The 13,005-nt window shown below is 40.2% G+C and overlaps 1 protein-coding gene across 1 annotated transcript in view; it reads right to left on the reverse strand.

The window, feature by feature from the left end:
• The window catches only part of UGP2 (UDP-glucose pyrophosphorylase 2), a 95,306-nt gene that overhangs the window by 58,133 nt on the left and 24,168 nt on the right, over nucleotides 1-13,005 (reverse strand). The window contains exon 2 of the mRNA XM_018555957.1: nucleotides 3,282-3,406. Coding sequence (XP_018411459.1) covers nucleotides 3,282-3,392 — 111 coding nt within the window. The 5' untranslated portion in view covers nucleotides 3,393-3,406. The remainder of the gene's footprint in view (nucleotides 1-3,281; nucleotides 3,407-13,005) is intronic.

Consider the following 13,005-nt stretch of genomic DNA (forward strand, 5'->3'; position numbering starts at 1 on the left):
TGCCGCTGGGGAAGTCAGAAATGGAGAAGGATTTGGGGGTCATTGTAGACCACAAACTGAAAGGTAGTTTGCAGTGACAGGCTGCTGTAAACAAAGCTAGCAGGGTCTTGTCCTGTATTAAAAAGGGGATGTATTGCAGGGACAAGTCTATAATTTTGCCACTTTATAGATCATTGGTTCGACCTCATCTGGAGTACGCGGTCCAGTTCTGGTCACCAGTACTAAGAAAAGATGTCCTTGAGTTGGAAAAAGTCCAGCGAAGGGCAACCAAACTAATTAGGGGTATGGAGGACCAGAGCTACGAGACGAGGCTACTAAATTTAAACATGTTCACATTAGAGGTGAGGAGATTAAGGGGGGATATGATTTCCATGTACAAAATGTTTAATGGTGGCAGCAACATTAGCGATAAACTGTTTAAAATTAACTCCGTTACAAAAACTAGAGGCCATCACCTAAAATTGATGGAAAAAAAATTCCAGCACAAGGGGCGAAGGGGGTTCTTCACAGTAAGATCAGTTAGGGTCTGGAACTCACTGCCACAGGCGGTGATTTCAGCAAATAATGTGGAATTGTTCAAGAAACTTTTGGACGATTTCTTAAGGGACCGTAATATACAGGGGTACGGGTACTCCTAGCATGAGATCCTAATAGGTTGGACTTGATGGACTAATGTCTTTATTCAACCTCAAATACTATGTAACTATGTAACTATGTAAGTTAAAAGGACACTAAACTCAGGAGTTCAATCTTAAAAATGCAACAAAAATTTAGCTTATTTGAGTATCACTCAATCGTTCCGCATTGTATATGTATGCGTTGTAAAGTAGCCACCACTCCAGGCTTGATCCCGTGAGACTACAATCTCATTGCAAATGATTAAACTAAACATGAGATTGTAGTCCATCACGGGATTGAGCTTGGAGCAGTGGCTACTTTACAACACACACAGGGACCAAGGGGAACAAAAGTAGCCACCCTCCAGAAGGAAGGACAGTGCCAGCAGGAACTCAAAGATGATTTGACGATCTACAGTGAGTGACGCACAAATCAGATACATTTTTGTTAATAGTTAAGGTACTAAGTTAAGGTACTTGAACACATTTTTAAGGTCTAACTACCAAATATAGTGTCACTTTCAATTAGCTGGAAATTCCTTTTCAAAGAATCACACACGAGGGCAATCTTAACCAGAGAGGGGATCACTCTACTCCATTTGAGCTAAATTTTGATATACAGCCCCACCTCAATGTGCCTTAAAAGAAAACAGTAATATCTTTTTTGGCTTTAGTCCTATTTTGGGTCAATGGAGTACTATGACCCAAAACCAGCTCTGCAGCCGGGAGATATTCCAACAATATCATTGGGATCCACCCCACTGCCTGAATGACAGATGGACAGCTGGCTCTGCCAGCTGTGTACTCCCCTCCCTGTCTGTCCCCCCCCCCTGTCTGTCCCTCCAATGAGTGCTAGAGGAACAGAGAGCGGGGGGGGGGGAATCCCTGCGGGCAGTCATCGCTCTCTGCAGGGAGAAGACTGTGAGCTGAGCGATCAGTGGTTTGTGATCAGTCAGCTCTTGATTTATAGAAGCAGCATGTGACAGCAGGAGTGTCACATGCTGGCTCTAAACATTGGGAGGAGTAAATTTACTCTCCCAATACTTCTCCTTTAACATCAGGACCTTCCCTAGTGTTAGCACCCAGGGTACCCATAAGCTTTAGACTACACTTATATCCAGCCCATTTTTGTCTCTTATTAGCCAGTGAAGTCGCTCATTGCAGTAATGAGCCATGGTGAGGCTTAGAAAATGTAAAGGGGTGGGGCCAGGCTTCCAAACCATCAATGCATGATGTTTATTTTATAAGTACATGAAAATTTAGTTTGACTTTATCCCACACAAACATTTAGCAAAGTATTCCCATCACTTCATAATTTTGTGTTAAAAAGAAGCAAATCAAGAGGTTTCGTAAAGTCAGGTGATAGCTACCATTTAAAAAAAAAATAAAATAATAATAATAATAATAATAATAATAATAATAATAATAATAATGGGAAAAGTGAACCACAGCTATTCAAACAGGGACTGGGTGCATGTTTACAACAGTCATTGTTCAATAAACAAACGTTGAAGGGAATAAACACTTATCTGAAAAAAAAAAACATTTAGATGTGACATTCAGGCCCCATTTACACCTTAGCTTGAGGGCAGTCAGGCGATTTAGAGGCTTTTTTGTGCATTTGTAAGTTTGTATTTATGCACTACTTGTAGTACAAGAGCAGAATAGTGCATTTTTGGCCCCAAAGACTTTGAAATAAAATTCCCGGTTAAAGAATTGAATACTGTTTGTGAGTACTGGTAAAAATTTTAAGCATAGGCATGTCAGCCTTAGTATCAGCTCAGCATTGGCCAAACTGCATTAGAAAAAAAGGAAACACAAACAAGACATGTCAGCTTAGCATACTTATCACTTTATTAATAATATAATAAAAAGCTTAACTGCACTTACAACCTGAAAGTGAATGGTGCTTATCAGCAGAACCTGAACGGTAAAACTCTGATGACGTATGCTGCAATGTATGCTGCCAAGAAAAGTTCACTATGTGCTTCCTAAAGAGGAAGTAAACCATGAAAATGTACAGAATTAAGTAGATGTGAGGAGCTCAGCCCTCTCAATGCTGGAGGTAGTATGGAAGTATGCTGTGCATATTTGCACATTATGGCAAATGTTGGCCGCCCCCACCACCCTTTACTTCCACTTTTAAATGGCTGCATGGCCTACTGCATGTCTCACTGGGCAATAGTGTCCAACCAAGTATACTCTTGGCTTTCTGCGGCACAGAGAATGGTGAGCTGGGAGTGAACAAAAATATAAAAGAATCCCATGATGGACTACAATCTCATGTTTAGTTTGCGAACTTGTATTGAGATTGTAGTCCAATCTACTTAACAAACACACACAGGGACCATGGGGACAAATGTAGTCAGCCTCCAGAAGGAAGGACAGTGTCAGCACCAATTCAGAGATGATTTGATGCTCTACAGAAGAGTGATACACAAATAAGATACATTTTTGTTAATAGTTAAGCTACTGGAATGCATTTTTAACTCCCGAGTTTAGTGTCACTTTAAACACTTGAACCAGAAAATACTTTTAAGAGAGAAATGATATCATAAGTAACCTGCAGATAATGGTGTCTGGAATCTCCAGAATCTAGCAGGTTGGACTGGTAAAAAAGGTACAATGATATTTTAAGAGGAAACAAAATTGCTGCACCAGTACCTCCAGTTCATCCTCAGATGCCGTAGCCAATATCTTTTCCAGGTCGACCTTCATGGCCTCCTCCAATTCATGTCTGATGGCTTCTTGGAACTGCGACATCCCTCCAGACATTGCCTTACTTAAATCTAAAACACAAAATGGAAATGGAATAAGCTTGTTACCACAACATTCATATTTAACTTTGGGCAGTTTGCTAAAATTGCTGTTTGCATGGTTTGCTTTTTTTTGCTATGAAAAGCTGTCACAGGCAATCAACAGTGGGTGAATATCTGTATTTGAGTGAAGAAATAAAAACAGAACACTTTCTGGCTTTTTTTTTAAATCCCAGTCAAAACGTCCATTTAAAGCTGTATTGTGGGTGCTGCTGAAAAAAGGTCTTAAGTTGGGTATACATGGTGCTATTTTTTTCAACCCACAGGCTGAACAAAAAAAAATAGAACAGATTCATTCATCAACGCTTACGAACGTTGATCATCTATCAGAATACCCAAACGGAGCTGGCAGCTGATTGGCTGTTACATTTGTTTGGCCAAGAATTTTCCGATTGCTTCTTCAATCAGCTGGTCAATGTATAACGAGTGGAAGGGTGCTTAGAGTGGCATGCACGCAGCGAATTTCCGCCAGTTCATCAAGAACCGTCTGAAATTCCAAGCGTGTATAGCCTACTTGACTGTCATCCTACACTTCTATACCCAACCACCACCACTAATTAGCCATAGGCCGACAGCAAAGGGTCATCTGTCCATCATGTAAAAAAAAAAGCAGCAAAATAGACGCTGAATCCTGAAATGCGTACAAAAACACAAAACAATGCCTATATTAAAAGGCTGGAGGTAAGTCTATGTAGGATGTACATTGTTTCTTTAAGTTTTTGCCCAAGCACTTACTGTCATGTTTCCAAACAGCTGCTCTAACTCCCTCAGCAAAAAAATAAATTCACTGCCCATAGCAAACAAACCAAATGTTATCTACAGTCAATAGGCAATTGAAACAAAAGGTATCTAATCTGTGTATAAGATCTATATTTGTGCCATTTGTTGGCTTCCAGCATTCATACAATAGGGCTTCATGTCAATTGTTCACACTGCCAATGGCCTATTTCTATTCATCTACAACTTAGATATACAGTCCATCTAACTGTGCTACTACAGCATTTCATTTCTTTTGGCTTCTGTACAGCCAAGTAGCAAAGTGTCATCTCAGTGATTGGGGGCAGTATGTGGCAGGGTATGCATGTGCTATCTATATACAACAAGAGGGATTTAGCAAAACCAGAGCAGAGAAAATCTGGAGCATTTTTTTGCACATTCTGGTGCAGGTACTTTTTTTTCTGAGCATAAAATGGGATTTCAGGTGCAGTTCAGTACATTCCAATGCGTTTGCATGCATTTTATGCATTTCCATGCGTTCCAGACCAGAGAAAAAGAGACAAGCAGTATTTTTTTCACCTGGGCCGGAATGGACTGCGCTGGTGTGAAAAGAGCCCAGAAATACAATGGGGATACATCTGGATGCTTTTTTGGTCCGGGAACAAACTGTTCTGGTCTGGACATGATCCCGACATGGTGTGAACATGCCTTCAGAGATATACGACCCTTACAATACTTGAGTGCTACCTATGACATTTAAGTAGAAAAGTACCACCACAATATTTACAGAACACGAGTACCACCTGTGATATTTACTTAGAGATGTACCAACCAGAACCTCTACAACCTTTAGAAATGTCTTTATAGTGTTTCAGCACCACTTATGAAGCCCAACTAGAGATGTACTACTACCGCAGGCTTTGCAGTTTTCAAGCATCACTCAACTGTAGATGTACAGCTACTACAACCTTTACAGTGCTTAAGCACCCCCTGTGTCCACTGGTCTAGAGAATCAGTGCATAGTCCTCCCCTGAATACTGGCTTGAGCCAATAAAGAAGGTGCATCTGATGACACAAGGCATCAAAGGGACTTGAAACTTTAGGAGAATGTATTGTGCATAAATATTGATCATCATGGGAGAACCATGTGTATGTCAATTTGTCATGTGACATCACCTAGTCCTAGGTGCTTCTCCCATCCAAAAATATTAATAACTTTCAGTTCATGTAAAACATGACTGACAGATTCATTTATCAAGATTTTCTACTTTATATACAGCTCTAGATATTAGCAACAGAACTCATTAAAAAGCTCCTTTAACTATCGGGTCTGTCTGATTCCTTGAAGGTTCAAAGACCAGAAATATATTTAACCATCTAGCTTACTTCTGACCATTTAAAAAATAATAAAATAATTGTTCAAGTCGTCTATACACTACATGCTCCAAGTGAAAATGCCTACTCTGTAAAGTGATGGTTAGTAGGAAGTGCCTGCCTAGGTTGGCTTACAGAAGGGAGAAAACTTGGGGTGGCCATCGCCAGAATAAAGATATACAGTATATCCTAACAGCCCAAAAAGCAGGCAAGGGGTTGGAGAAGGACAAAGTCTGCAGAAAAGTACAACACTGGGTGAGGGTGGGTGAGTCACAGGAATATGTGCGTCAATGTTTCAGCAGAAAAAAACACTTTCCTATACATAGTTTATGTTTCAGCTGGGATTTTAGCTGTTTGGTGTGCAGCGGCATTTTTCCATTGCCAATTACAGAAATTCTAAAACAATGGAAGGACCTTGGCCCTTTAGATTTAGGTTGACTGCATAGATATAGATGAAAATGTTGTACGCTCCACAGAGCCAGAAGAGGCTTACCATTGTTACACAGTTCGTACTGAACTGAAGTTCCTGGCAATATAGCTAACTTGTCAATCTAGCAAGCAGTTAAAAGTCTGTATTAGTTTGTTTGGTCCCTGTGGACACTGACAAGGTGAGCGCATTAAGCACACAAGTGTCAGACGCAGTGACAAGGAAATTACTTGTTTGGTGAAGTGGAAGCAGGTAGCAGGCTTTCTTTTTCAGATTGATGTTTAAATTAGAATTACATGGACCACAATCACAGCAGCAAAACCAATCAAGCCCAGTACTTACGTGTAAAGGTATCCATACACGCAGGAGGGGATCGTTCCATATGGATGATACCAATTATTTCAGACAGCTACCAGACTTTATGTGCAGGGTTAGATGCAGTGGCCAGAAACAGAGAGGTAACAAGTATCTTCAATAGGAGTTCAGCAGTGGCAGCTCTGTTCTCTCAATATAGGTTTGCTTTAAATGCATTGGTATACAATCATATATTTGATAAAAGGTGCAGGAAGGCAGCGGGACTGGATTGCAGTACATCAATTTGTTATGAGAATGGCAAGTTACATAGGTTGAAAAAAGACAAGTCCATCAAGTTCAACCAACAGAAAAGATGGTGCTGTTTCATGTGGAGTCACAAGGGTGAGGAAAGGACAAAAGTGACATTGAACTGGAAAGGTTCATAGCAGAACCACAAACGTACATGTTCAGTATAGTCAGTGCCTCTTCCCCTGACACATGCCTGAACGCCATCGGCTATGTCAACATGAGCGCCCTCCCTTTCTCCAACATTTATTTGCACTAAAAAACTATTACCACTTCAGCTTGTTCTACTACTTCTAAAATCCGGGACCAGATCTGACTTCTCAAATATTACTCAGGACACCGGTTATGACTCGGCACTGAAGATTATAACACACACACACACACATCAGTGCTCTTTATTGTATGATACACTTACAAATGAAGTGGAAGCCAGGATAGCCACAACCAAAATTGAAAAATGGGCTTATGATTTCATTGGAAATGCGGTTTTAAGGCAAGCAATAGCGAACTAAAAGGGTAATCATTTAGTATCTTTATATACCTCAACAGATATACTGAGGTGCCCTGCTTCATACACAATCTAGGATTTCATAAAAATAGAAGAAGTACAATATCTAACTTTCATTTGCAGTGAAATCTTTTGATAAAAACTAGTACAGTGGGTGACCATAAATGCATTTCAAAGGAAACCATTATATTTTATTTGCTGGACTTCTGCAAACAGGACAGGATCCCGGTACAAGGGGGTTGCAAGTACTGAAGATCCCTTAATGTTACAACTGGGAGGGATCTCAAGAACCACGCATTTCTATTTTTCATACCCAGCACAATCTATATGTTGTACATAACATTGTCTTAAAATATATATACTGCGGATGACACTTTGGGGAAAAAACATGCATAGGAGGGTAATTACATTTAATTTAAAATAGTGAAATGTAAATTCCTAGTTATTATTCAACTGAGTTACAAATAAAAAAGACACTATTCAAAAATAGGTATTCAAAATAGAAAAAAGGATGTTAGGCTTTCAGAATGGCCAATCTCTAATAAAAAATGGATTTTATTTAGACATACCCTTCAGCCTTTCCCATTTCTAGATCAAAAAATTAGGACAATCTGAAGAAACCCAGGAGTGATTTGGCAGTACAGGTGTATAGCTCCCTTCCTTAGCAACATATAAAATGCATTTCCTTTCACCTATAGGAACACTTAAATATAAAAAAAGTCTCATCTTCAAATATAGTAACAGATTAATTTAAGCTTTTTATTCTTCCAGACCCTGTGATGTATTGCGTGTGGCTCTCCTGGATTCCTGGCCACAAGAAAGGGATGAAGGACATTCTAAGTCACACTTGCTTAGCTAAAACATGTCCCCGTTAAGTGCCAATCACCACCCTACCACATTACAATTCTGCCATGAGCTGCACCACAGAGGTGCTTTAGTGACCCCACACAAAGCAACCATGGAGTTTCACAAGTGATGAGGAATTACAGAAGAGACTCGCTGTGCTTTCCCTTGGCTTAGCAATGATGTTTTAACTTTTCAATCTAGCCATTGGCAACAGGGAAATAATATGCCTGGGGACCAGCTGGGAGGCAAGTAGGGTTTCTATATCTAACAAATCCCCTGAGGTAGAAGCTTCAATATGTACATTCCAGACCTGCACTCAGCAGCCAACATATGCTTCCCATACAACATTCACTCTCTCCTGAAAATATTTAATACATTATAAATGCCCCACAAAAAAATTTGACTGATCAGAAACTAAAAGTTATTATTATTATTCTGTATTGTACCAAACATTTAAGTGTACCAGTTAACCTGGCCGTATTTAGCTTTAGGGCCAGTAGTCAGGGTAGCAAGAAAAGTGTGTGTGTTGGGGATGTGCAGCAATTAAAGTTGACCTTTACCCACTTTCCACAATATGAATTCTTCCCCTTCCTTTCACACAATTGCCAGGAGTCTGTCTTTTTTTTTTATATACCTTTTTTCTGTAGTGTCACGCATCCCAGGAGGCTTCAGGTTAATTATCCAAAGATGCACATGCATCACTGTGCATCATCAGTGGTCAGGCTGTTTTTTTCCTGGTTCTTGTGGCTAGCCTCCTGATGACACACCACAGCACGCGTGTCATCAGAAGAGAAGATGGTGATGTGGGACTGTTTTTTAATTTTTCTTTTATTTGACTCCTGGAAACTGATGTTATTTCTGTGGCATTGGGTTCAAAGTTGCTCAATGTGGACATGTAGTCAAAGAGGTGAAGATGTGGCCTCTTACAGCAGGGATGTCCAAACTGCGGCCCTCCAGCTGTGGTGAAACTACAAATCCCATGAAGCATCTCTCTCCGGGAGTCATGTCTGTGAGAATCTTGCAAAGCCTCATGAGATTCGTAGTTCCACCACAGCTAGAGGGCCGCAGTTTGGACATCCCTGTCTTATAGGAAACATCTAGATATGCTAATTGTGCCTAAGCAGTACCCTGAACAATCTATTTTTTCTTGTCTTGTAAAAACAGCTGCGCACATCCTATGCCTTTAGCCTCATCGCTGTAAATCTGCAGTGAAAGACGTACTGCTGTCCGACTGTCTCATGGGATTTGGAGTGAGATCTGGTGATGTCAATACTGTGCTGCTCACAGTCCATATAGGAGAGAAAGTGGCAGCACAAGAATCTCCCTACTTCTGGTTCATTTATCCTGTGGATTCAATGCATTCTGCACCACTCCTGCTTTTTGATCACTACCCCACCAGCCCATTGTTCATCAGGAGGGTGGCTCTAAAATGAAGAAGAAAAGCCCTACCACTACCAAGATGGCCACCTCTGTACAGTGGTAAGTCAGTAATGAGAAAAGATTAGCTGCAGGGATCCTACAGGCAATACTGGTGACTTGTGCTTTGCTTGCCTTTTCTGGGCACAGCTTCCACAGTACAGGTCCTCTATAAGCCACATCAAAAACACAATTCTATAGAGAATGCAAAATGGCCACTTGCATTTTCTAAAGCGGTTGGTGACGGCACGCTCTGACATTCTCAGAACTACTCATGAAAATGAGGCACCATGAATTACGTATTATTTAACTTTGTCCTCTTCAGTAAGTATAAATTAACTGTGCAATAGGAAAGGCAACTAAAATCTTGCTAGAGGCCTTGGTAGATCAGATACAACCCACATTCCAAATGACGCCTCCAAACTTGTAACAAAACTGGCAATGTTCAGAGCAAAGGTTCACTCTGGTCTAGTTCAGCAACATTCAGTCAATCCGGTTGCTTTCACTGTCTGTCCAAAGTATTCCACAGTTTATAGAAACTATGTACACAACACCTCTCAAGCATACAGTCTCCCTTATACATAAGACATTTAAACTCTCTAAAGATTTAAGTAATAAAAAAAAAAAAACCCAGGACACATGCTACCCTTTCTGTTGTAGCATGGTGTGAATGTGTAGCTCACATCTGTCTGGCTCTGGACAGTAAAGCTCTTGGAGCGGTAAGAGGCCCATCTGTAACAAGAGAAGGATTATGTGCAAGGGAGAATTTCTCTGCTACCACGGTTTGACTTTGCATGAGTTCTGACTTTGCAAGAGTTTAATAGAGAACAGATACTTCGTGCTGATACCAGCAAAAACTGTCAGGAGACATCAGAAACATAAGTTATTAAAAGTTCCATCAGAAACATAAGTTATCAAAAGTTCTGTGAGGTAACGTTCAGTATTAAAGGGCCAAGCCATCCGAAACAAGTATTTTCAATAATGTGCAGCTGCTGATAGACTCAACGGGCTTAATTATCTTATGACTTCTTATATTGCTCCAGTAACAAAATCTCCGGTCTTGAATAACTAGCTACGAAAACGTATCAAAGCCAATGCCAAAAAGAGTATTAGGAGATCTACAAAATTTGGTTGCCACAGCTAAAATTTCTATAGTCAGAGCCTGGAAAGCACCCTCTGTACCCTTCACTTACGTTAAATCTAAGTTTTCATGGATCATGACTCATGAAAAAAATCCGTAGCATTATTCAAGACAGGCGTAAACAGTTTGAGGCAGTTTGGAACCCCTGGTTACATGATATGGGCATATCTGATGCATTCTGAATATTAATCGGATTATACTGACTGTTCAATGGAGTTTGACGTTCGGAGCCTACTTTCTTTTTCTATGTCCTTTCCTTTTTGTCTATCTACGTTTCTTTGTCTGTTTCCCACCTAGGCTATTAGAGGAGATCTCGCACGTATTGCACTATCTAGTTCACTAATCTTCTATGTCAGTCTCATTATAAGGCCTTTTTTTAGTTACTTTATTCATGTGAACTAATATATACAATTTGTGGCTCACTGTTTTAATAAGACCTTTGTTGCTCTATGACTGCCTTACGAAATGCTCGAATTGTTTGGGGGGGGGAGATCTCCTTTTTTACTGTTGTTCTTCTTGTATGTTTTTATTTGAAATTAAATCCTTGAAAGTTCAAATCTGGTTGCAATGGATCGAAGAACTGAACCCTAACATGATGACTTTTAGTTTGCTAAAGCATTGTGTGTTCCTAACAATTGTTATGCTTTCTTTGCCAAAAATACAGTTTTCAACCTTTTGTCCCATTCTTTCTATGTAACTCTGTGCTGCTGGTCACCTTCAGCCTCTTTCAGTCACTCCCTGAGTGTTTGCAAGGGTACTGTTAATCCCCATCAGGGACACGTGCATCAGAGTGACATCGCAGTAGCACAACCTGTAGATGTTTGTCACCCAATAACAGAAAGTGCTTAAGCAAGGACCTTCTTGGCAGGATCGCTCTGTAGTCTTTTAATGGAAGCTGCAGATTTAAAAATATTTAGGACAAATAACTTTTAAAATTCCATTAAGATGTTATTTGAGATTTTAGTTATTGGGTTTACATCCACTTGAAAGTAAACCAACTAGATTTTCTGTCTTCAGCACAACTGCAGTATTTCTGAGACAGTATTAGGCAATCGTCATTTCACTTGCAGTCTGAACCACAATTTTATGTACTTTAAGTGCAAAGCCTTCTTTATCTATCGTAAAACATTTATATTTTAAAAGGCAAGTCCACCAATCTGGCTATTGCCCTATAACCACTTGTGTCCTAAAGTGAATAGGTTACAAGAGTTAGCCAACTAGAGCCAGACAAGCTTCATGTGTTCATTTTACCTGTCTAGTAGGAATAGCCCCATGTTGACTGTTCATTAATGTGCCACACTGAATTCATTGGCTTGCAAAGAAGGAAAAAGGGTTCATTTAATACAACTTGATGGTCAAATCTCTTGTATAGCTGAGCCCTTTAACAGCATACTGCCGGGTGCAGTGTCAGGACGCTGCATCTAATTTACATTTCCGTAGACTTTTTTTGAACGCCTAGTTTTGCCACTCTGCTGCCTCCTTTCCTAATATTGCTGTCTAAATTGGCAGAAAATATACATAGTTACATAGTTACATAGTATTTGAGGTTGAATAAAGACACATGTCCATCAAGTCCAACCTATTGTGTGTGTGTGTAAAGATCCCCGAGTCATCTCGTTTTTAGGAGTACTTGTACCCCTGTATATTACCGTTTCTCAGGAACTCGTCCAAAAGCTTCTTGAACGATTCCACACTATTAGCTGAAATCACTGCTTGTGGCAACGAGTTCCAGACCCTAACCGCGCGAACTGAGAAGAACCCCCTCCGCCCCTTGTGTTTGAATTTTTTTTCTACCAGTTTCAGGTGGTGGCCTCTAGTCTTTGTTACGGAATTAATCGTAAAGAGTTTGTTGCTAATGTTGCTTTGACTATGGAACATTTTGTACATGAAAATCATGTCCCCCCTTAATCTCCTTAGTTCCAGCGTGAACATATTTAAATTTAGTAACCGTGTCTCATAGCTCTGGTCCTCCATCCCTTTGATGAGTTTGGTTGCCCTTCGCTGGACTTTCTCCAGTTCAAGGACATCCCCTCTGTGTACCGGTGCCCAAAACTGCACCGCATACTCCAGGTGAGGCCGAACCAGTGATGTGTAAAGTGGCAAAATTATAGACATATCCCTGCAAAACATTCCCTTCTTGATGCAGGACAGGACTCTACTAGCTTTGCTTACCGCAACCTGGCATTGTAATCTATTATTGAGTTTATAGTCTACAGTGACCCCCAAATCTTTCTCCATTTCAGACTTCCCTAGCGGCATACCCATTATTGTATAACCCATTTGCGTGTTTTTTGTCCCAAAGTGCATAACTTTGCATTTCATATAGTACATTCTCTCACCCATTCCAATGATGTGCTACATATGAACTGAGCCAAACACAGGCAGCTGTTATTGTTATCAGTCTGATGTTCTAAGAGCTAGAATGCCATCGTTGAGCTAGTTCTACATTCATGTCTGGCATAAACATCTAAAAATACAATTACTACACGATTGTAGTTGCAACAAGTGAATGGCTTTATAGATATCTATACAGATTATCGCAG

Source organism: Nanorana parkeri, unplaced genomic scaffold, assembly GCF_000935625.1.
Source record: "Nanorana parkeri isolate BGI_ZX_2015 unplaced genomic scaffold, ASM93562v1 scaffold11, whole genome shotgun sequence".
NCBI lineage: Eukaryota > Metazoa > Chordata > Amphibia > Anura > Dicroglossidae > Nanorana > Nanorana parkeri.